The 23,602-nt window shown below is 56.4% G+C and overlaps 1 protein-coding gene and 1 non-coding gene across 5 annotated transcripts in view; both read left to right on the top strand.

Annotated features, from left to right (window-relative positions):
- Positions 1-19,868, top strand: part of KIAA0930 (KIAA0930 ortholog) — a 45,670-nt gene extending 25,802 nt beyond the window's left edge. Inside the window, exons 1-10 of one of the 4 annotated variants that reach the window (XM_055375374.1) lie at positions 2,316-2,634; positions 2,898-3,049; positions 9,796-9,915; positions 10,001-10,078; positions 10,390-10,491; positions 11,723-11,863; positions 12,524-12,718; positions 15,677-15,839; positions 17,760-17,918; positions 18,490-19,868. In XM_055375374.1, the coding sequence (XP_055231349.1) occupies positions 2,331-2,634; positions 2,898-3,049; positions 9,796-9,915; positions 10,001-10,078; positions 10,390-10,491; positions 11,723-11,863; positions 12,524-12,718; positions 15,677-15,839; positions 17,760-17,918; positions 18,490-18,530 (1,455 nt within the window). In that variant the 5' untranslated portion in view covers positions 2,316-2,330 and the 3' untranslated portion in view covers positions 18,531-19,868. Of the gene's footprint in view, positions 1-2,315; positions 2,741-2,897; positions 3,050-9,795; positions 9,916-10,000; positions 10,079-10,389; positions 10,492-11,722; positions 11,864-12,523; positions 12,719-15,676; positions 15,840-17,759; positions 17,919-18,489 lie in introns of those variants that run through there. The other 3 variants (XM_055375373.1, XM_055375375.2, XM_019018624.4) reach the window with 3 other exon arrangements.
- On the top strand, positions 14,659-14,770 carry MIR1249 (microRNA mir-1249). Its single transcript, NR_106460.1, has one exon. It is a non-coding gene; the product is annotated as a microRNA mir-1249 (primary transcript).
- Positions 19,869-23,602: the final 3,734 nt, after the last annotated feature.

Here is a 23,602-nt window from a genome sequence, read left to right as displayed (position 1 = left end):
TCCTGACCTCCAGTGATCTGCCGGCCACGGCCTCCCAAAGTGCTGGGATTACAGGTGTCAGCCACCGCACCTGGCCTAAATTTTATTTTTTAATACCCTTTTAGAGACAAGGTCTCACTTTGTCCCCCAGGCAGGAGTGCAGTGGTTCGATCATAGCTCACTGTAGCCTCAAACTCCTGGGCTCAAGTGGTCCTCCCACCTCAGCCTCCCTAGTAGCTGGGACCATAGCCACATGCCATCATGTGCAGCTAATTTTTATTTTTTTTTTAGAGACTGGGTCTCACTGTGTTGCCCAGGCTGACCTTGAACTCCTGGCCTAAAGCAATCTTTCCGCCTTGGCCTCCCAAAGTGCTGGGATTACAGGTATGAGCTACCTCACCCGGCTAAGTTTGATGAGTTTTGATGGTCATACGCACCTATGAAACCAGCGTCACAATCAAGATCTAGAACCTTTCAGGGCAACCACCCTCCTGCTTTAAGTCACTATGATTCTGCCTTTTCTGAAACATCATGTGAATGTGATCATACAGTAAATAGCTTTTTGTGCCTGACTTCTTTTGCTCTGCAGGACAAGTTTGAGGTTTATCCACGGTGTAATGTGGATCACTAGTTTGTTTTTATTGTGACATGTGTGCATTCTCCTGGTTTCCAGTTTGTGGCCGTTACGAATAAAGATGCTGTGAACATTTGTGTACCAGGCTCTGTGGACATGTGCTTCATTTCTCTTGGGCAGGTACCTAGGAGTGGCTAGTGGCTGGTTTGGTAAGTATATGTATAACTCTGTGAGAATCTGGCAGTTTTCTTAAGGGCTGTTTTGTTTGTTTGTTTGTTTGTTGAGACAGAGTCTCGTTCTGTTGCCCAGGCTGGAGTGCAGTGGCACGATCTCGGTTCACTGCCTCTGCCTCCCGGGCTCAAGTGATTCTCCTGCCTTAGCCTCTAGAGTAGCTGGGACTACAGGCGCCTGCCACCATGCCTGGCTTATTTATTTATTTATTTATTTCCGAGATGGAGTCTTGCTCTGTCACCCAGGCTGGAGTGCAATGGCGCGATCTTGGCTCACTGCAACCTCTTGCCTCCCAGGTTCAAGTGATCTTCCCACCTCAGCCTCTCGAGTAGCTGGGATTACAGGCACCCGCCACCATGCCCGGCTAATTTTTGTGTTTTTACTAGATACAGGGTTTCACCATATTGGCCAGGCTGGTCTTGAACTCCTGACCTCAGGTGATCCACCCACCTCAGCCTCCCAAAGTACTGGGATGACAGGCATGAGCCACCGCACCCAGCCAAGGGCTGGTTTTTAAAGACCAAATTTATTCTGTTATTCCGTTGGGCTCTAAGAGGGAACCAAAAGTGAAGCAATGTTAAGAGGAAGTAAAAAAGAATTGAAGTTTATCCAGGAATAATGACAGCGCTTTGCTTAATTTTGCAAGGGTCTGTAGCAGCGTGACGTGGGCTTTGCCTGTTGCAAAAACGCGGCAGGAATTTCAAAGCGACTCTGCAGACAGCACGCGTGTTTCGTTCCCCCGGGTCCTGTGAGCCTGGGAGGTCTTGCCAGTCCCGTGGGCTCTCCTGGCCCTCACCCCTGGAGGCTGACAAGGCTCGCTGACCCAGACCCTCACTGATGAAGCCTCCTTCTGTTTTCCTCCCTCTCACTGCTCTAGAGCCCAGGAGCCAGGCAGGGCATGGGAGTGGGTGAGCAACACACTGTTGGGCTGAGGGCTGAGGGCTGAGGGCTGGGGGCTGAGGGCCCAGGGCTGGGGCTGGCTGTGAGTCCTGGTTCTTTGGTTAGTGGTGTGGCTGACGTCAACCAAGGCTGGGGTGTTCTGCGTTTGACTCAGCTAATGGCCCAGTCCTGGTCAGCCCACTGGCCTGCCTGTGAGGGCGAGAGAGGGTTCTGGCACCACTGGCCCTCAGGTTCCCCATCTCTAAGTGTCGGGATTAGTTCCTTCCAGCCCGAGTACCAGCACTAGATCGCACTGGTCAGTGAGGAAGACAGAAAACAAAAGCAGACCTGGTTTAATCTACTGAGTTGATAAGAGAGAGCTTGGCCGCATGTTTTGAAGTGTTGAATCTGTCTAGAGAGGGGACAGACCCACCTATGTTGATCCTGCTGTGTGCCCGTGGTCTCGGTTTGTCTGCATGTGCCCCGAGGAACCTGTGGCTCAGAGCCCTCGCCCATTGTCCCATCACCAGCGGCAGCGCTGGAATGGAAGCCCAGATCTTCCCTACCAAAGCCTGTGGGCTTTTTCTCTTTTGCAGGAAAATATTACAAATATTTATCATAAAGAAATACCATTTGTAATAGAAGGAGAAGTCCCTGTGAGGATCAGATGAGCACGAAGCTGCGCAGCGTGGGGCAGGGGTGGGGCGGGTGCTGTCTCCCTGTGGTTCCTGCCTGCAGCCTTGGCTGGCTGGAGGGCGGCTGTCCCTTTAAGTCGGGTTCCCGCTGGGACTGCCGCAGCCAGGGGGAGTGGGTGGGGGTGAGAGATGTTGGTGAGAGCCCTGCCTCTCCAAAGGCTCCCCCCCAGCCAAGCCTTCCCGGCTTCCAGCCCAGACAGCAGCCAGCCAGTGGCGTTCCTGGCTCCTCGGGATTTTCCTTTTCCTCTGAAGCTGCTGATTCATCCCCAGGCTGGAGTCAGGCTCAGCTGTGGGGCTGGGAGCATGAGCTTTCAGGCTGCTGCTGGGTGGAGGAACTGGGCCTCCTGGGAGGTCTCCTCCAGCCTCTCTGGATGCTCCATGGGTGGGGGTCGGGAGTGGTGAGGGAGGGGCGGTGCATCTCAGAGCCCTCGCAAATTTCTGGCCAGAAATGTGGGGGTGTGGGCACAGCTTGGCCAAGGCCATGCTGCAAGGGCCAGGGTGGCCGTCCTTCCTCACTCCTGTCTGGCCTCCCTCTGCAGGGTGCTTCAAGGATGACCGCATCGTCTTCTGGACTTGGATGTTCTCCACCTACTTCATGGAGAAATGGGCTCCCCGGCAGGACGACATGCTTTTCTATGTGCGCCGGAAGCTGGCGTACTCCGGCAGCGAAAGCGGTGCAGACGGGAGGAAGGTGAGTGCCCCCCGGCCCCTGCCCCTGCGTCTGTGCCCCAAGCATCCCTGTGGTGTCTGCTCTCGGTGTACATGTGGGCTTTCCTACAGTGCTCATGCATATCAGAGAGGGTGAGTGATATTTATTGAGCACCTACTGTATTCCAGGAACTGTGTAGACAGTCTCATGTGCAAATCTGGATGTGCTGGGTGTCTGTACACATTGTCATTCATCTTCACTGTGACCCTGAAGGGCAGTGATTGCCGTCATCGCCGTAGCTTTGAGGAAACAGATTCAGAGACAGCTAACTCGGCTGGCCTCTTATAATTAGTCAATAGATGGTAGAGCAAAGGTCGGACTCCAGAGCCCAGGGCCCTCCCTTGGCCATGGCAGGGTGACCTGACTCAGTGGTGGTGGTGATGACGGTGCCTTCCACTTATTGAGCCCTCGCCATCATCTAGACACAGTGCTGAGCTCTCTTCTTCTTAGCCTCATTGTGAAGTCCCAACAACTCGACAGGGTGGGTGTTCTTATCCCTTTTACAGATGAGGAAACGGAGGGCTCGGAGATGAAGTGATTCGCCTAACGTATTTCATCCACTAAATCGAAGTGTGGGAGGAGCTAATAAAATACATTTTGCATGCTTCCTTCTCTGTTTTTCACAAGCTTTTGCAGTTTGTAAAATGTTTAAGCAACTCCATATGCCAGACATGGAAATGCTTTTGTTTTCCTTCAAAAACAAGAAATGAGAGGGCCGTGGAGCTAGGTCTGGAACTTGCAGCCTGCCTGGCTCTGTGACTCCGGGGCCATGGTTTGCTGGCAGAGGCTCATGCAGGGATTACTTGGAGCCTGGCCACATGCGGGATGGATTTTCTGCAAGTGGACAGGCCTGGGTGCCTGCATGCTGGCCCCGAGCCCTGAGCTAGCCCCACTTTGGAGGGACCAGCAGGAGACCATGAACAACTGGCCAGAGAGGTGGGGGAAGAGCCAGGAGAGGGGAGAACACCCCAAGAGGGGCGGTCTGGAGACGTGGGTGCAGCCAGTGGGGTGCAGTGTCTGAAGGGCCCATTGGATTTGGTACCAGGGAGGGGTGGCGGCCTTGGCGCAGCAGTTTCAGTGGCGGGTGTGCAGGGGCTAGAGCCACACTCGGGCAGGCAGGGAATGCTTTCTGGGAGGGATGAAGAGGAGGCCTGACTGGTGATGGGATTCCCGAGTAAGAACCTTCTGGAGCTGGCTCAGGGCTCCTCAGAACCTGCTGCCACGCCCGCCCTGTCTGGGTGTACAATCGAGAGACCAGCTTTCAAGGCCAGTCTTGTTTTTCCCTGGTTTACCATATGACATTGCCAGGTCATCTCCTCTCTGGGGTAAAAGGGGATCAGGGCAGGTGCCCCGAAAGGTGAGGGCCCTCCCATTGTGGACACCTGGGAGGCTGGGATGTTTGGGGTTAGCGTGACCATATAAGTGCCCTTGGCAGGGGGGTGGATGGTGCCTCAGGATCCTCACTGCCTGTGACCCCCATGGTGGGCACAGGCTCCTCTCACCTCAGCACAGTTCTGGGGGAGGCACTCCTCTCACCCATGGGAGCCGGAACTCGGAGGCTCAGGCCCTCTGTCGTCCCAGGGCTGTGGACCCTGCCCCTGCCTCCGTCCACTGTGGCCTCTCAGCTTCTGCTGGAGTTCAGGTTGCAGAGAACCTTTCCCCCACCCCCAAATGTTGGTCTTTTCCCCAAGGTAGAGTCTGTTGCAAGCCAGGGCTCTAATGAGGACTTGGTGCATTTGAGACACTCTCAGCTGTACTTTGAATTTTGATTCCAGAGAGGTCACGACTCTGGTCAAGAGGGCAGACAGGGAGGTGGGAGGACGGGTTGCACCCTGGATAGGCCGGGGTAGGGGGAGGAGAAAGGAACAGCAGATGAGGGGTCCATCTTGGGTGGAGCAGAAGTTAAAGGTGAGAGCCCTCCACTGAGAAAGCGCAGCCCTGGATCCAGGCCTGAGGAATTTGGAGCAGAGGGGATGGGGTCACATCCAGGATCTGCTGAAAATTTGGGGGTGTCGAGGTCAGTGAGGGAAGCCTGAGTCCCACGGGAGCAGGTGGCAGTCCAGCTGTTTACATGCTAGAATGTTCTATTGAACACCCACTGTGAGCCATGTGCAGATGCCCCCTCACACTCAGTGCTGGGAGCACAGAAATGACTCATATCTGGCCTCAGTCTGTTTGGACAGACAGACAGTATAGCCAGTGCTATGGAGCCATCAGTGCTGTGATGGTGGGAAGAGGAGCAGGGCGGCGGTGGTGGGGGGAGTGCAGAAGGTGACATCTGGCGGGCGGGTTGTAGGACAGAGAGAGCGGGCAGCAGCGGGCTGAGGACACGCCCCGTGGAGGGACCAGCGAGTGCAGAGCGGGAGGGTGTGTGACGAGTGCCACATGGGACCTGCCAGAGTGGGCCGATGGAGATTGCGGGGCTGGTGGGTGGGTCCTGGGGCCGCCCCAACTTGGCATTTTTTCCAGCTTGCCGGGCTGCAGTGCTGAGGGTGGCCTGCAGGGGGCAGGCTGGAGGCGCTGATGGGGAGACGGGGAGACCCCCCTGGCAAAAGCGCTGAGCCCTCGGTGGAGGTGGGGGCCCCGCAGAGGCGCCTGCGCACTGCAAGTCCTCTGCGGCAGCCTGGCTGCTTCCCGCCCCCTCCCCATGCCCATCCCGCTGGTACCCGGTCGCCATAGCAAACAGCCGGGCCTCCTGCACCTAGCAGGGGAGGGTGGATGGGCAGGAGCTGCAGTGTCAGGGGGACAGGATGCCGGGAACCCCGAGTGCTCCAGGGCCCAAGGGACATCCCCAGTCCAGCCTTTCCTAGGGAGGGATGTCCTGGATTCCCTGCCCTCTGTTTCCTCTAGCCCTGGACAAAACACTCTGTGTTCCTGGGCAGCCCATTGTGTGCCTTTGGCAGGAGGGGGACCTGGCTCTGTGTGCTGCTGGCTCTGCGCTGGTGGCCGGAGCCCTGTGTCTCACGGTCACGTGACATCTCGGGATCCTAAGGTGCCGATCATCTTCACACCCACTCAGAAAACCAAAGCTCAGAGACAGGGAGGAAGCTTCCTGGGGTCACACAGCTTGCCAGCGGTGAAGCCCTGTCCCCAGTCTCACTTTTTCCTTTTTGGTAGATTGTTTTCAATATAACGTCTATACAGAAAAACAAAGACGTGTACACAGCTTGATTCTTCTTAGACTGAACACCTGGTTTCACCAGCCCCCAGATACAGTGTGATGAGAACACCGAGGCCCCTTCACCCCACCCCAGGGCTCACCCTCCCCCTGGGCAGCTGCTGCTCTGTCTCCTCAAACTTCCCGGGCGGGTTCTGCCTGTTCTCACAGCTCCTGCGTGTGGAGTCGGTGGTTCTGCCTGTTCTCACAGCTCCTGCGTGTGGAGTCGGTGGTTCTGCCTGTTCTCACAGCTCGTGTGTGTGGAGTCGGTGCTGCCTGTTCTCACAGCTCCTGCGTGTGGAGTCGGTGGTTCTGCCTGTTCTCACAGCTCGTGTGTCTGGAGTTGGGTTCTGCCTGTTCTCACAGCTCATGTGTGTGGAGCTGGCGGGTTCTGCCTGTTCTCACAGCTCCTGCATGTGAAGTCGGTGGTTCTGCCTGTTCTCACAGCTCATGTGTCTGGAGTTGGCGGGTTCTGCCTGTTCTCACAGCTCCTGCGTGTGGAGTCGGTGGTTCTGCCTGTTCTCACAGCTCGTGTGTGGAGTTGGCGGGTTCTGCCTGTTCTCACAGCTCCTGCGTGTGGAGTTGGCGGGTTCTGCCTGTTCTCACAGCTCGTGTGTGTGGAGTTGGCGGGTTCTGCCTGTTCTCACAGCTCGTGCGTGTGGAGTCGGTGGTTCTGCCTGTTCTCACAGCTCCTGCGTGTGGAGTCGGTGGTTCTGCCTGTTCTCACAGCTCCTGCGTGTGGAGTCGGTGGTTCTGCCTGTTCTCACAGCTCGTGTGTCTGGAGTTGGGTTCTGCCTGTTCTCACAGCTCATGTGTGTGGAGTTGGCGGGTTCTGCCTGTTCTCACAGCTCCTGCGTGTGAAGTCGGTGGTTCTGCCTGTTCTCACAGCTCACGTGTCTGGAGTTGGCTGGTTCTGCCTGTTCTCACAGCTCCTGCGTGTGGAGTCGGTGGTTCTGCCTGTTCTCACAGCTCGTGTGTGGAGTTGGCGGGTTCTGCCTGTTCTCACAGCTCCTGCGTGTGGAGTTGGCGGGTTCTGCCTGTTCTCACAGCTCGTGTGTCTGGAGTTGGCAGGTTCTGCCTGTTCTCACAGCTCGTGCGTGTGGAGTCGGTGGTTCTGTCTGTTCTCACAGCTCCTGCGTGTGGAGTCGGTGGTTCTGCCTGTTCTCACAGCTCGTGTCTGGAGTTGGCGGGTTCTGTCTGTTCTCACAGCTCCTGCGTGTGGAGTCGGTGGTTCTGTCTGTTCTCACAGCTCCTGCGTGTGGAGTCGGTGGTTCTGCCTGTTCTCACAGCTCGTGTCTGGAGTTGGCGGGTTCTGCCTGTTCTCACAGCTCGTGTGTGTGGAGTTGGCGGGTTCTGCCTGTTCTCACAGCTCAGGTGTGTGGAGTCGGTGGTTCTGCCTGTTCTCACAACTCTTGTGTGTGGAGTTGGCGGGTTCTGCCTGTTCTCACAGCTCGTGCGTGTAGAGTTGGTGGGTTTTGCCTGTTTTCACAGCTCGTACATTGGAATCGGGCAGTATATGTTGTTTCAGGCTTCTTTCTCCCCGTGTCATGTTTGTGAGTCATGCCTGTTGACACAGGTGGTTGTAATCTGGTCTCACTGCTGTGTAATGCCTGCAGAGTGTACCATGGCGGCCTGGCCACCCTCCTGTCAGTGGGTACCGGGCAGCTCCCAGTGTCCTCTTGGGCTTGGCTTTGGTGCGCACACGGACACCTTTCTGATGGGGAGCCTGCTCTTTCGCCTGCCTGTGCTGTGGTGCTGCCCTGAACAGCCGTGTGATCATGCCCCCGAGGCTTTCATTCACTGAGTCCACAGCGCTTTGCTGAGCAAAAGCAAATGAGCAGGTCAATGAAGTGAGACCAGGAGGAACAGCAGAGTCTTGTGAACCCCAGGACTCTCAGCTCAGGGGCTCAGGGTGACTGCAGAACCATACAGGCGGTGGAAGTGGGGCCCCCCGACCCGGGGATGTCTGTTTCTCACTCCTAGGCAAGGTTGGCCTCCTGCACCTCTTTCCATAGATCCCAGCTCTGCCTCTGGGGGGTGCAGGCCTGTGCACCTGCAAGAGGGCCCGGCAGTGCCCAGCCCCTTGGAGCCCGAGTCAGTGACAGCACCCAGGACTGGGACCAGAGGCCCCCAGTCAGCACAGCTGCTTCAAAATTGAAAGCCAGGCCGGGCGCAGTGGCTCACGCCTGTAATCCCTGCACTTTGGGAGGCCGAGGTGGGTAGATCACTTGAGGTCAGGAGTTCGAGATCAGCTTGGCCAACATGGTAAAACCCTATCTCTATTACAAATACAAAAAAAAAAAAAAAAAAGTAGCCAGGTATGGTGGCAGATGCCTGTAATCCCAGCTACTTGGGAGGCTGGGGCAGGAGAATCATGTGAACCCAGGAGGTAGAGGTTGCAGTGAGCCAAGATTGTGCCACTGTACTCCAGCCTGGGTGACGGAGTGAGACTCCATCTCAAAAAAATAAATAAGAAATAAATTGAGGCCGGGCACGGTGGCCCATGCTTGTAATCCCAGCCCTTTGGGAGGCCAAGGTGGGCAGATCACCTGAGGTCAGGAGTTCGAGACCAGCCTGGCCAACATGGTGAAATCCTGTCTCTACCAAAAATACAAAAAGTAGACAGGTGTGGTGGTACGTGCCTGTAATCCCAGCTACTCAGGAGGCTGAGGCAGGAGAATCACTAGAACCCAGGAGGCGGAGACTGCAGTGAGCCAAGACGTGTTGCACTGTAGCCTGGGTGACGGATGGAGTGAGATTCTGTCTCAAAAAAAAAAAAAAAAAATTGGAAGCCAGTCTCCCAGGAGAGGTGTAGACATGCTTTGGTTTCTCTCTGATATGTATCTATTATTGATCTTCAGTAAATTTGACTCTGATCTGTTAACGTGGGGCTAATGATACCTGCATTGCAGGGTTGCTTTAAAAGGATTAATAATTTGTAAAATGTGTAGCCCAGACCCCGCCGTCCACTAAGAGCTCAGTAGGCGTCACTATTATCATCGATGCCACTTAGCAAATATTAGCTCTTTAAATCATTAGGACAACTTTGAGGGGAAGATGCCCGTAGTCCATTGTACAGATGAAGAAACTGAGGCTTCGTGAGGAGAATGGATGGCCCCTGGGTCCCATCTCCCGTCGCCAGAGAACCGGGGAGCAAGAATTGGAGTTCTGGCCGGGCAGGGTGGCTCACACCTGTAATCCCAGCACTTTGGGAGGTCGAGGCAGGAGGATCACTTGAGCCCAGGAGTTCAAGACCAGCCTGGACAACATGGCGAAACTCCACGTCTACAAAAATTTTTAAAAATTAGCCGGGTGTGGTAGCATGTGCTTGTGGTCCCTGTTGCTTGGGAGGCAGAAGTGAGAGGATCATTTGAGCCCAGGAGGTTGAGGCTACAGTGAGCTGTCATTGCACCACTGCCCTCTAGCCTGGGCAGCAGTGTGAGACCCTGTCTCAAAAAATAATAAGAAAAAAGAATTGGAGTCCTTGTCCATCGTAATGCCTGCATAATAGTCAGGGAAGAAGAGCACCACAGTGGGCCCTGGGCACTCACTTCTGCTCTGGGCCTCGCAGGCAGCTGAGCCCGAGGTGGAGGTAGAGGTGTACCGGCGGGACTCCAAGAAGCTGCCAGGCCTGGGAGACCCTGACATTGACTGGGAGGAGAGCGTCTGCCTGAATCTCATCCTGCAGAAGGTATGGGGTGGGATGGGTGGGGCTGCGGATTGGCTCCGTGGGACGGCTGACCCCTCCCTGCACACTGACCCGTGCTCTCTTCCAGCTGGACTACATGGTGACCTGTGCGGTGTGCACACGTGCTGATGGCGGGGACATTCACATCCATAAGAAGAAATCTCAGGTGAGCCCTGGCGCGAGAGCCCCCAGCCTCCTAACTGCCAGTTCAGGCTGGGCGTGGCAGAGAGAGACAAGTCCTCCTGCTTGCTTCTCTGCCCTGGAGGTGAGGGGTCTGACTCCAGAAATCCGCTCAGCTCCTGGGATCCTGTATCCCATTCGAGGAGCACAGAACAAGCTTATCCCCCACATCTCCTGGTAGGTCTCTGGCTTTGGACTGGCTCTGGGCCAGGTGGCCTCCCTATACTGGCTTGGACTGGCTCTGGGCCTGTGTGCCGGGTGGGGCCTCACTTGTCCTCCAAATCTGCTTTCTTCCAGCAAGTGTTCGCGTCCCCCAGTAAACACCCCATGGACAGCAAGGGGGAGGAGTCCAAGATCAGCTACCCCAACATCTTCTTCATGATTGACAGCTTCGAGGAGGTGAGCTCCGCACAGGGTCTCTCTCCTTAGTTTCCCCTTCTCGTGAGATGGGTGTTAGGCGCTTCTCCCCGCAGCCTTAGCCTTGCAGAAAGGCATGGGTGGCTTGGAGCCGGGAAGAGTCCGGCTGAGGCAGACGTGGCTCTCTCTCTTCCCAGTGTTTGCTTGTGGGCAGATGAATTCCCCCGGCGCAGCCTCCGTTTCCTTCTCTGTAAAATCAGTGTCATGATCATCTGTCCTACTTACTGTCAGGGCTGAAGACCAAAAGGCTCCTGAGTGGGAAGACGCCTCATAAACTCTTGCAAGAAGCATTGCCCGGGCGGGAGGAGCCATTATTAATGCTAGTAAATGATAAAGAAGCGCCTCCACGCCTGCACTGACTTGGAATCCTAGGATGTCAAAGAGGGATGGGGTTTCCGGAGTTATCTGGGCCAAGCCTTTGTTTTAAGGTTTGGGAAACGGGCTTGGGCAGAAGGAGACTCACCGAGAAACACAGGGCACTGGGAGGGTGGGGAGGGAGCCGGTCGCAGCTCACTCCCTGCTCTGCCCATTTGTGTCTCTCCTCTGTTGAGGCCCTGGTCGGGGTCCTTGTGCGCATCCAAGGTGCTCAGGGCCCTGAGGACTTAGGAGGAAGGCGTGCGCGTCTGCAGGAAGATCCCAGGCTCAGGGAGGTCATGTCCCCTCCCCAGGCACACATAGCTTCTGCATGGCAGAGCTGAGATTTGCGTCTAAGTCTTTGTGACCTCGGAGCTCACAGTCTGTGCACCAGGCCCTGGGAGGAATGACTCGGGAAGGTGGCAGGATGGGGCCTGTGGCACCTTAGTCTGGTGTTGTCACCCCAGGTGGGCAGTCACCCTGCCACCACACTGAGCCTTTGGCCACACAGGAGCCTCAAAGATGTGGCAGGCAGGGCTGGGCACCCCTAGGCGGTGTGGAGGGGCCCAGACGGTGGCCGACGGTCCTGGTGAACCATGATGAGGGCGTGCGTCTTCTGCCAGTCCCAGAGTCTCCGTAAGGGTCCCTGTCCTCCCCTGCTGCTCAGCCCCTGCCCCAGTGTGAGGCTGTTCTTGTCCCGTGGCGCTCGGAGGGCATGGGGCCACAGGAGTGTGTGACAGCCAGTTGTCCCCTGCAAAATGGGGTTTTCCGAGCAGCCCTCCCTGCCAGTTGGGCCAGGCTGTGGTGTGGGCGGTGGGAGCTGATGATCACGTCCCTGTCTCTTTGTGCCCTGGCCCAGGTGTTCAGCGACATGACTGTGGGGGAAGGAGAGATGGTCTGTGTGGAGCTGGTGGCCAGTGACAAAACCAACACGTTCCAGGGGGTCATCTTTCAGGGCTCCATCCGCTACGAGGCGCTCAAGAAGGTGTACGACAACCGGGTGAGTGCGGGGCGGCCTCACGGGTGTTCTTCTGGGCCCGGGGACGGCGGCTCCACAGCCCACCGTGGTCCATACCATGGGGCTTCCCAGCCTGCTTGTGCATGGTAGCGGCTGCCAGGGGTACCTGCAGCCCCTCCGGGCTCCTTCTAGGCGCTCCCTGGTCCTCTTAACGTCATTCTTCATGGTCGGCCTCAGCCCATGCGGGCCACTTGCCTTCATCTGAAATGTAAGCGGGGACTTCCTCCTCAGTCTCTAGTTCCCTGGGAAGTGATGGCTGATGGTGTCGCTGTCACCTCCTCACTGTCACTTGCTTCCTCCGACTGGCCCTGGGAGCGCTCCGAGTCGCCCCCAACTAAGCAAGCAGATGTGGGCAGGCCCCTCTCCCCCAGCGGGCACCATCCGCAGCCAGCCTTGCTGCCAGCCTGGGGCCCTGTCCTCAGCCTGGTCTGTGGTTCATGGGGTGGTGGGAGGGGCACCAGGAGGGGCACCAGGCAGAGATGTGGGTCCATTCCAGCTGCCCCGCCTGCCGGCTCAGACCCTCCCTCCTGGGCAGCCCCCACTCCTTGAGGGATGGTCGCCCTGGCTGTTCATGTCCTGGGGAGGGGCCCCATGGAGCCATCGCCACCTCCCTGACTCAGGCTGCCCCGCGCCGGCCCCCAGGTGAGCGTGGCCGCCCGCATGGCACAGAAGATGTCGTTTGGCTTCTACAAGTACAGCAACATGGAGTTTGTGCGCATGAAGGGCCCCCAGGGCAAGGGCCACGCCGAGATGGCGGTCAGCCGAGTGTCTACAGGTGACACGTCCCCCTGTGGGACTGAAGAGGACTCCAGCCCAGCTTCGCCCATGCACGAGCGGGTAAGGGCTGCACAGCTGGGGGCGGGGGCTCCCGTCCCTCGAGTTCACTTTCCACCGTCTCCCCCGTGCTCACGGCCCCCTGGGGACGTAGGTGTTGTCATCCCCAACCACCAGTGCGCAGGCCGAGGTGCCGAGCGTGCGGAGGCCCGGACCACCCAGCCCTTCTCTTTGCCCAGCGGTTTGTAGGAGGCGCTGCCGCAGGGGAGGCGTTCCTGCCTTGCAGACCTGGAGGGCTGTGCCTGGCCAACGTCACACCGCAGGCTGGTGCTGGGCCAGAGCTCTTTCTGCCTCCCTGAGATGCCACAAAGCCAGGCTGAGTCCACAGAGCCAGTGGGCAGCAGGGACTGGCTGGGGACCCAGGCCCGGCCCTGGCGCCTGCCTGGGTGGACCTGCTGGGTGAGCGTGGGCACGTGGCCGGCCTTCCCCGGTGAGTCAGATGGGGATGATGGTGACTGAGGGTCAGCCAGCGCATGCAGAGGCCTAGACCACCCAGCTCTTTGCCCCGCGGTTTGTAGGAGGTTCTGCTGCAGGAGAGGCGTTCCTGCCTCGCACAGCCGGAAACCAGACTTGCCAGCTTGCCCCGGGTCACAAGGTCTCCTGGGATAGCACTGGGCTTGGGGCCCTGCTCTGCCCAGGCCACTCTCCTTCCCCAGGGCAGGAGGCTGAGGTCAGCAGCAGCTTTGTTCCCAGAAGCCTTTGGTGGGGCACAGACAGGAGAAGGTCTCCAGCCCACTGGCTGCTTTGCTCTGCCTGGTTCTTCCAGAGGGGCTGCCCAGAGCTGTAGTTCTTGGAAGAAGACAGGTGTGCTGGGCAGGGGGGTGCCCTTGGCACAGGTCCAGGGGCAGTCTTGCCCAGCCATTGTCCAGGAGAGACGCCACCCACAGCCAGAATCCTGCTCTGCTGCTCTCATAACCTTGGGTGTGTCTCTTTTCCTCTCCAAGCCTCAGTTTTCTCATCTAGAAACAGGGCACGAGGATACCTGCTCCTTCAGTATTTGGGAGGCTTTGAGGAATCCAGGGCTTGGCCCTCAGGAGGATTCCCAGGTGGCAGCTGCCGTAGTTGCTGTTGACCTACTTGGAAAGCAGAGGCGTGGGAATGTAAACGATGCATTACCGCAGGCATGCCTGAGATGAGGGAGTGTGCGTTTGTTATACTTTTAGTTCGAGAAAGATCTGAACCATGCATATCTCCGGGTGGTCAGATGTTGGTTTTCTTTCTCTTCTGTATATCTTTTTTTGGTGGGGAGGTATCTTCTGCAATGAATGTGTTTTGCAAGCCAAAGACAGCAAGTGCTATTTTTTGCAAAGATGGGTGAGAATTCCAGGCAGGGGCCTCTCTTTTCTTTGGAATGAGGTGGTTTATATTTCTGAGTTTGTTTCTGAGATAAAGGGCCTGGTTCTTCTCCCTGGTCCTAAATTATCCCCTGGGACTCTGACAAAATGTGTGTGTGAAAGTCCTTACGAAGATGTGGCCCGAGCTCTGGGCTGGACAAACCCGGGTGCCACCTCCAGCCACAGCCTGAGGGCTGAGTGACCACAGGTCACTAGACCTGCCTGAGCCTTGGTTTTCCCATCTGTCCAGTGGGAGTGGCTGTGAGGGGTGTGAAAGTCCCTGGTGCCTTAGCAGCTGGGCAGCCCTGGGGTTCAGGAAGAGGGACGTGCTAGGGTCACACAGGGTCAGCAGCAGGGCTGGCCCCTGGGGACTGCTGCCTGTGCGCCTGCTATTACCTGTCTCCTTCTCCGGCGGGGTCATCTGGAGCCAGTGCGTGACACATGCTGACTCTGTGTATTGTGGTTGCTGCTGTTTGTTTCTTTTATCTTTTAAAAACCTTCCCCTGCTTGTGGGAACACCGTCTGGAGCCCAGCAGCTGCCAGGACTTTGGTGGATGTCGGAGCCGTGACGAGGAGGCTGACGGGGCTCCCGAAGTCTCAGTCCCAGCTCATCCTGCTCCTCAGATTATTGTTGGCATGGGGAGGAGGGAGGAGATGGGCCAAGTTCCCTCTGGCTGGAACGCCCTTCCCCCCCTTCTTCACCTGGCGAACTCCTACTCGTCCTTCAAGACCCAGCTCCAGCGGCGTCTCCTCCAGGAAGCCTTCCCTGATTTCCCAGGCTGTGGATCCCTTTTGCCTCTGTGCTTCATGTATCCTGTGCTTCTCTTTCTCTGTCTCCACAGCCAGCATGCTGTCTATGGTTGTCACTCTCTGAGTCTGTCACCCCAGCAGACTGTGAGCTCCTTGAGGGCAGGGACCTGCAATGTTCCTGTCTGTCCTTAGTGCTGTGCCTGCCTGGCCCTGAGTGGGTGTGAATGTTTGGTGAACAGAACCAAACGTGATTAGAAGTGGGGAGAAGACAGAGGCATAGAGCCAGTTAGCACAGTATTTCCTGTGAAGGGTGCTGGGAATGAGAGGGATGGGGCCACGTCAGCCCTGAGAAGTAGGATGAGGAGCGTGGCCCTGGGGGACAGAAGACAGGGCTGCTGCCGTCCTGCTTGGTGACCACAGGCAAGCCAGGGTCTCGGTCCCTGCCTTAGTTTCCCCATGTGTCAGATGGGCTGGCGCTAGCCCCTGTCTCACGGAGCTGGAGGCTCAGAGGGTCTGTGTGTGGGGCCGGTACTCACTCAGAGTCAGCAGCTGTTGTTACTTTGTGCTTGAACACCCCCTACCCACTGTTTGAGGCCCAGAGGAGGGGGGGGGGTCTTTCTGCCATTTGTGGCAGCAGCCTGGCCCCTCCTCGGGTAGCACTGGTGGCCAGGTGTCCTGCTGGCCCCTGGGCTGGAACGCATCTTCCAGTCTCTAGGCCCCACCTAGCACGGGCCGGCTGGGTCTAGGTCCTCCTGGGCCAGCGGCCTTTTCCCTGAGAGCTGTGTCGGGTTGTTTGAGGGCGGGATAGGAGGGGCGTTGGGACCCCCGGGTAGGGGGCCGTTCTGCTACTCTGGTGACTTTGGCTGCTTGTTCCCAGGTGACCTCCTTCAGCACACCCCCCACCCCAGAACGGAACAACCGGCCCGCCTTCTTCTCCCCATCCCTCAAGAGGAAGGTGCCCCGGAACCGGATCGCTGAGATGAAGAAGTCGCACTCGGCCAACGACAGCGAGGAGTTCTTCCGGGAGGACGATGGTGGAGGTGACCCCCCACTCCGTGCCCTAGGGTCCCCGCGCCCTTCAGTCTCTTCTTGATCCAGACCAGTCATTCATTCATTCATTCATTCATTCGTTCATTCAGCAGCACTTAGAGAGTGGGTGCCATGTGCCAGGCAGCCCTCCAGGAGCTGAGGGTAGAGCTGGGGACAGACAGAAATGGCTGCCTCCGGGGGTCCCGTCCTGGTGGGCTCAGGCGTCTCCTTGGCAGAGTGCTTGGAGCACAGATGTGCAGCAGTTGGTCAGTTTCAGGGGATTTCCCACCTTTCTAAGGCCTTTCAGCCTGCTTAAGGAAGAAAGCGGATGGGTGATCTGATGGCTCCGCACACACGGGGTGTGGCGGGAGAGAGGAGGGCTCCCCTCCCTTGCGCTGCCTTGGGCCAGCTCACCCTCAGGGTGAGGCCTGGCCCTCCTGGCTCTGTGCACCCTCCCAGAACCACGTGCTCTTTGGTGACAGAGTCGCCACCTCGTGCAGCCTACCCCCGGCCTTCCTGTGCCCCTGTCCCCTGGACTCCGGTTGTCTGTATCTGGGTGTTACCATGCCCCTTAGTCCTGCCCAGGCACAGTCTGCACTCTCTCCTGAGCACCCGTGCCTGCTCCCTGTCCTCGCTCAGTGACCTTCCAGAATACAGGAGTTGTTCCCAGAGCCCCCAGGGAGGCCTCTGAGGGGTTTTAAGCAAGGGAGTGACACAATCAGATTAGCATATTTAAAATGCCACTCAGCAGTCTCTGTGGGAAATGGCTCCTGGGGACAGGGGTGGCCGTCACAGACAGGTTGGGAAGTTCTGCCACGCTCTGCTGGCATGGACCACGTGCCTTCCTCACTGTCATCCTCAGGACCCAGCGGGCGCCTGGCTCTGCACTGTGTGTGTGTCTGTTGAGTGTATGGAAGTGAAGGATTGGCCAGGCACAGTGGCTCACCCCTGTAACTCCAGCACTTAGCGAGACCGAGGCGGGTGGATCACCTGAGGTCAGGAGTTCGAGACCAGCCTGGCCAACATGGTGAAACCCCGTCTCTACTAAACATACAAAAAAATTAGCCAGGCATGGTGGTGGGCGCCTGTAATCCCAGCTACTCAGGAGGCTGAGGCAGGAGAATCTCTTGAACCTGGGAGGCAGAGGTTGCGGTGAGCCGAGATCGTGCCACTGCACTGGAGCCTGGGCAAGAGTGAGATTCCATCTCAAAACAAACAAACAAACAAAAACGACGTGAAGGATTCGCTGACAACTCCCACTGAGCACCTCCCCCAGCAGGGAGCAGGGCTGCAGCATTGATCAGAAGAGGTGGCAGTCTTTGTCCTGACCACTGGGACCAAGAAGCAGGGGTGTCCCACCTGCTCAAGGCCCTGGCCTGGGTCAGGGACTCCAGCACTGGCCTCGACCTGCTCTTGTGTGAACTTGGGCAAGCCCCTTCCCCACCTGGGCCCGTTCCCGAATCAGTAAGAAGTACTGATCACTGCCCTAGTCTGCCTCTCTGGGGCAGGTTCCCCCAGCCTGGACCGCAGGACTGGGTAATGGTGCAGGTCGGCTCAGCCTTGCTGCTCCCATGCTCTGCAGGTGGCGGTGCCTAGTTCCAGGGACAGGGCCTGCAGAAGCAGAGAATTACACAGTGTGTGTGCCAGACCCCCCGGAGGAGACTAAGCTTGAGACAGAGAAGAGAGAGATGAGGGGTGGCCAAAGTCTTCCTGGAGGTGGAGGCCTGGGTCTGGGCCAGAGGAAGCAGGGAGGGGTGTCATAGGCGAGGAGGCAGCAGCTCTGGAGTGTGTGAGTGCTGGTATGGGGGTGTTGGTAAGGAGTGTCCTGGCCTCAGCAGAGTTTGGCCTCAGCCTGGACTGGGAGCTGGCCTCCTGCCGCTCCCCCCGCGTCCCACGCTGTGGGGGCCTTGACCTGGCCTTCTTTCCTCCAGCCGATCTGCACAATGCAACCAACCTGCGGTCTCGGTCCCTGTCGGGCACAGGACGGTCCCTGGTCGGGTCCTGGCTGAAGCTGAACAGAGCAGATGGAAACTTCCTTCTCTATGCACACTTAACCTACGTCACGTTGCCGCTGCATCGGATTTTAACAGGTAATGCTGGCGGATGTGGGGAAGCAGCCGCACCTCCTCACAGCCAGCTCTGCCTCCAGGGCCTTGGTACTTGTGAGCCACCCGGAGTCATCCCGCCCTGTCCTGTCGGTTGGTTGGGTTTCTTTGCAGGGCTCTTGGCCTCTTTGTCTCAGACTTTGGGTGGAGCCGTAGCTTTCCCAGAGCTGAAGTCCTCCCTTTGTTCACCTTTCTGGCGCACCTGCTGTCCCCTCTTGAGTGGCCACAGATGCCCGGGTGTGTGTTACTCACGGGCGAGGGGAGGCTCTCAGGCCACCTCGCTGACCCAGGCCTGCAGCAGCTGTGACAGGTAGTGGCTCTGGCCCCCCACCAGCTTGTACCTGAGGCCCTGCAGGGTGTGCCGTTGCTGCGAGCCCATTTCCCAGTCTGCAGGGTGAGGATGGTGGAGACACGTCTCCTCTGCAGTCTGTGAGGCCTGGAGAGGAGATGCATGAGTGGCTGAGGCGGGCTTCTTCAGAAGTGGCACTGCCGTGACCACAGCACTCACTGCTGTTGAGGGTTACTGTTTCACCTGCTTCCCTCCTGCCGGCCCTAGACATCCTGGAAGTTCGGCAGAAGCCCATCCTGATGACCTAGCCGAGTGCGGAGCCTGCGCAGAGCCCCGGCCGGGCCCAGCCCTGGGAGTGCTGCCAAGTGCCTACCTGTCCACCGCCACCGGGGTCTGCTGTGACACGCCAGTGCTGGAGCCGCAGCCAGGCGAGGCCACTCGACTCCCGGGGCCAGGGCCGACTCCACGAACACCAGCCCAAACTGAAGTGCCTCTTCCCTCCCCTGCTGGCTCTGCTCCGCCCTGTGCCCCCCCGCCCATCGCCCCCCACCCATCTCTGGAGAGCCCTCTGCACCCAAAGAGGACTAGAGATGCCGAGCGGCCATGAGAGAGAGCGGAAGGAGCAGCTGATGGCCAGAGCGGCGGGTCTATGTTCACGTCCCCCCAGCAGCAGGCGGAACCACCCAGCCAGGGCACTCCGCGCATCAGACTGTCCACACGTTCTTGAGGAAAGCCGGTGGAAGATTCTGGAATGCCGTGCGGATGAACTTCAGCACCCGAGCCAGTCCCAGCTCATCCTCCCCAGTTTACCACTTTGTTCTAATAGGAGATGGGAACACAAGAAGTTTGATGGCTTTGCCCTGGGCTGGGAATACCTCACCCACGCCCAGTTCCAGAAAGGCCTCCAGCTGAGCAGACGGCCCCGATCCCGCCAGAACGGCCTTTTGCTTCCAGCCAAAGAACACCGCCAACACACACACCTCCAACCTGGGACATCCCACGCTGGGCCTCGGACGGAGGAACCTGCAGAATTTGGATTCTGAGGGTAGTCGGGAGGCCTCGGTAGCCAGGCAGAACAGGGTATCTGCCAAAGGGTGTCTGATGTGGGGTGGGGCTGGCATCCTCCCAGGAAGGTTCTAGGTGGGACCCCGTCTTCTGGGGGCAGGGGTGTCTGTTCATCTTCCCTGGTTTCCTAGAGCTCACTTCCTTTGACGGCGTGTGTTGGTCCCATCTCTCAGACCAGCTCACTGAGGCAGAGGAGTTGCTCAGAGGCTCACATGGGCACCCCCATTGGTTCGTGTGAGCAGCTGCCCAGCCCCAGGCCTGCCCTCGGCCTGGTCCAGCATGAAGGCGTTTCCATCTGCAAGGATGCACGGTACCCTCCCCGAGAGCAGGCCTGTCCCCTACCCAACTGGGAATAAACTGGAAGCTGGGTCTCTTTGTTGCTATGTTTTTTTGTTTGAAGTTCCCAGGAATATTTGAGGGGTTCCGGTGATGTGTTTAGGGATCTTCTCTGTGGGGGAAAAGGAAGAGGAGGGGCTTCTTCTCCCATCTGTTTATTCTTTGGGCTCTGGGAACAGGGGACTACTTTGGGGCTTTCTCCAGACTTTTGTATGTTATTATTAAAAGCGAGCTATTGCATTTCATTCTGCCTCAGTTTGCCCACCTGTGAAATGGGGCTGATACCACCTACCTCACTGAAGTCTCCAGGGTTCAAGTGTGTGGCTGGGTCAGGGCGTGATCACCCGTCATTCTGCATAGGTCGGGTTGGATGTTAGACTCCTGGGATGCCCTCCTCCCCCTCGACCTTTGTAATAACCTAATCTGAGACCGTGCTTGGTCGGGGGATGTGAACTTTCTCTCTCCTCCAGCAGTCTCCGCTCAGGCCTGACAGCTCAGCTCTGCACGATTTCATGTTCCTAAACCCATGTCTTAGGGCAGCACAGAGCCAGGTCATGTCATGCCCCAAAGTGTGGGGACAGAGCCTCAGGGAGCCCCGAGCATGGTCCAGCCCCATTTGAGTGCTCTCCGGGGATGCCAAATGCTGCTTCCGAGTTTGAGTCCATGTGGCTAAAATACACCCATTTCTTCAGGAACTCTTCCCCTGGTTGTTCTGGGGATCTTGGGAGAGAAACAGCCCTGACAGCTCGTTTGTGGGAAGAGGAGGCAGTCCAGGTGGTGAGAAGCACAGCGGCCCGCCCTCTGTTCTCAGAGCTGAGGGGCGGGAGAAGCTTGTCTCCTCTGGGGCCAGCATTTGGCCAAGCTCGGAGGCGGGGCCAGCATTCGGCCAAGCTCGGAGGCTTGGCCAGCACTCCTGGATGGCTCAGAGCAAGCTGGGCTCCCCGTCTGTAAGATGGCAAAAATGCTGCCCCCCTCACAGGGTGACCATGAGGACCAGTCACAGTGATGTGTGAAAGGGCTCGCTGGTCACAGAAACGTGTGCAAATCATGCTGTTTTAGAGATCAGCCCTCAATTTGTAAGGCATGTGAACAGGGCACACGGTGGGCTGGTGGTTTCACAGCCGACACACAGCGCCTACCATGTGCAGCTGCCTGTCCGACCCCATCTTACAGACGAGAAAACCAGCACACGGGCACCAAGGAACTGTCCGGAACAAACAGCAGGGGCCGGCGATGGGAGTCAAACCCAGGCACGCGGCCTGGACTGCATGCTGAGCCACATGGTGCTGTCCAGACAGATGGACAGACACTCGGTGGAGTCTGCCTTTCTCAGTCCCTAAATTCCTCTCCAAAGGGTACTTGCGATGCCGGATTTAAAACTTGCTCAGAGCCACTTAGCCACTTGAGAACTAGACAGCAAGGTGTTACTCCCAGGTTTGTTTTTCCAAAGTAACAGATGACATGTGGAATAAAGTAATAGAGTAACAAGTGGCAGGGCCAGAACCGGGGCCCCCAAAGTCCCGGTGTTGGCACATTTGTACTTCTTGTAAGACCATCTTTAATTTTTCTGGGAACACACCTGCCTTTTGTGTAATGCGGGGAAGACTAATGCATGGTGACACCTGGTTTTCCTCAACAGAACACTTGATCCCAAAACCCCTTTAAGACCTTAGGTTTCCTCAGCGGAAAACTGTACTTTAATCCCAAACCCCCTTTAAGACATATTGGGGCTGGGCGCAGTGGCTCACGCCTGTAATCCAGCACTTTGGGAGGCTGAGATGGGTGGATCACCTGAGGTCAGGAGTTCAAGACCAGGCTGACTAACATGGTGAAACCCCATCTCTACTAAAGATAGAAAAATTAGCCGGACATGGTGGCAGGCACCTGTAATCCCAGCTACTCGGAAGGCTGAGGAAGGAGAATCACTTGAACCTAGTTGGCAGAGGTTGCAGTGAGCCGAGATCACGCCATTGCATTCTAGCCTGGGCAACAAGAGCGAAACTCTGTCTCCAAAAAAAAAAAAAAAAAAAGATACATTGGTCTGTAAACCCAAACCCCCTTTAAGGCATGTTGGTCTTCAGGGGATTTGGGATTGAAGCACAGCTTTCTGTTGAGGAAACCTAGGTGTCACTTTTTAGAACATTAAGAAAGTTGCGGGGTGGGCTTTTCCATTTAAAGGAATGTGATGATCCTAGGTTCTGATGAGTGATAGGTGGTCTCCGTTTATACCCTTTCTTCTTTTGGCACCTGTAAGTTCGGGTAGTGGCCATCTTACATTCTCATGTCCTGCTGGAAGTGCCTAGTTGCCTGCAAAGCCAGCTAAGCCTTATTATTTCAAAAGAAGATTATTTAAAACATGAGTGACAGGTAGTCAGAAGAGAACAAAAGGACGCAAGACATGCTATAGCCAAGTCAGCTTGGAGGCAGGATGGGTTGCTGAGTGAAATCGCCGCTCACTTTTGGATTCTTATGGACTGTGAGTTAGTCTTCCCTCTACACGGAGTCACTGAAAGGGTATAAAGGCTTGTTCCTGAGGTGCCCTCCCCCAAAGAATCTACCTGCACTCAAACCAGGATCTGTTTTTGCTGTTTTAATCATAAATAGACTAGTTAGTAGAAGACTTTTGAAGAACAAAGTAAAACTTTTTTTTCATTAAAAGAGGTCCCAGAGGAAGGGCCCTGTGCAGCCAGTATATTCTAATGACTGCCTGGACCATGTCCTAATATGGTGGTTTTAAGTTGTTGGCCAAAATCCTTTAAAGACATACGAAACATCTGCCAACTTTTTAGTGAACTTAACAGGTTTCACTGACGTTTTTCTCAATTTTTGAATTTAGGTGGGATTTGCTTTCATGTCCTGTTTCAAAAACCAAGTGTCTCTTGACAGCCCATTGGTTCTTCCTGTCCTCTTGCTCTAGTCTGTATCAGAAAGCAGAATGACTGTACTTTTGTTTTACAACCACCTGATAGGACGGACACTCCACGAGATAAGGAAAGGCACGTGCCCTTGAGCTTGAATGGAAGCAGCCTCTGGAGGGGGCAGCTACTGCCCTTCGAGGGAGAGCAGCTCTTCAGCAGTGGTCAGAGTGCCACGTGACTCTGCAGACGACCCCTGGGAGCCGGGTGATGGGCACCTGCTGGGGCTTTTGTTTTTTTCTTTTTCACTGGCTGGCTTGATCCTCAGTGGCAAAAGGACCCCTGAGCCCCTTCTCCGAGCCCTGGAGCACTCCTCGGGACACCGAGTGGCCTCAGGGCTGGGTTCAGAGCTCCTCCTGCAGGGGGAGCCTCAGAAGTGGAGGCAGCTGCTGATGGGTGAGTTTACAACTTCTTATCCTGCCCAAGGCGAGTAGGCATTTTTATTCCGTTTCCGGTCCTTGAGCTCAGCAGATCAAAATAACAGTGACCCTGCAACCCCACAGAGCCCGGGACGCGCTCGCTTTCTTCCCCGCCCTGCCCCTGTAGTCCCCGCTCTGGAAGGCCAGGCAGTTTAGGTGTAAATAGGTATCTTTTATGGTTTCCAAATGAATTATTTGTGTGAGAGTAATTAAATCTGTAAGAAAACCTGTTGAGATTCACTGTGAATTATGACTTCTACAACATGTATTTTAGCAAAAACACCATGCTGGCCTCTACTGGATAGCTCAGTAGGCTAATTGCCAGTGATAGTTTCATAAGCATTACCAACAGCGTCTTTATTAACCATCTTCCACATCCAGTAGAAATCATTTCTAGGCGGTATTTGTTGGTTGGCTGTTAGCTTTGCTTTATGATTTCATGTTTCTTTTAAAGGTTGTTTTGCATCTTGAATATTAAATTTTTTTTTTCTGTGTCTTCCTCTAATCTTTTTCTGTAATTGGGAATTTCAGGGTAAATACAGATACTATAGCAAAGCAATAATTTAATGATTGAAACTTAATTTGCCCCCAGTGATTCCTGAAACTTTTTTTGGAGCTTTCACACAAGCTACTTTTTTGAACTGG

This window comes from Gorilla gorilla, chromosome 23 (assembly GCF_029281585.2).
Source record: "Gorilla gorilla gorilla isolate KB3781 chromosome 23, NHGRI_mGorGor1-v2.1_pri, whole genome shotgun sequence".
NCBI classification, from domain to species: Eukaryota; Metazoa; Chordata; class Mammalia; order Primates; family Hominidae; genus Gorilla; species Gorilla gorilla.
The sequence above is the reverse complement of the archived record's forward strand: the minus strand, read 5'-3'. Positions and strand labels throughout refer to the sequence as shown.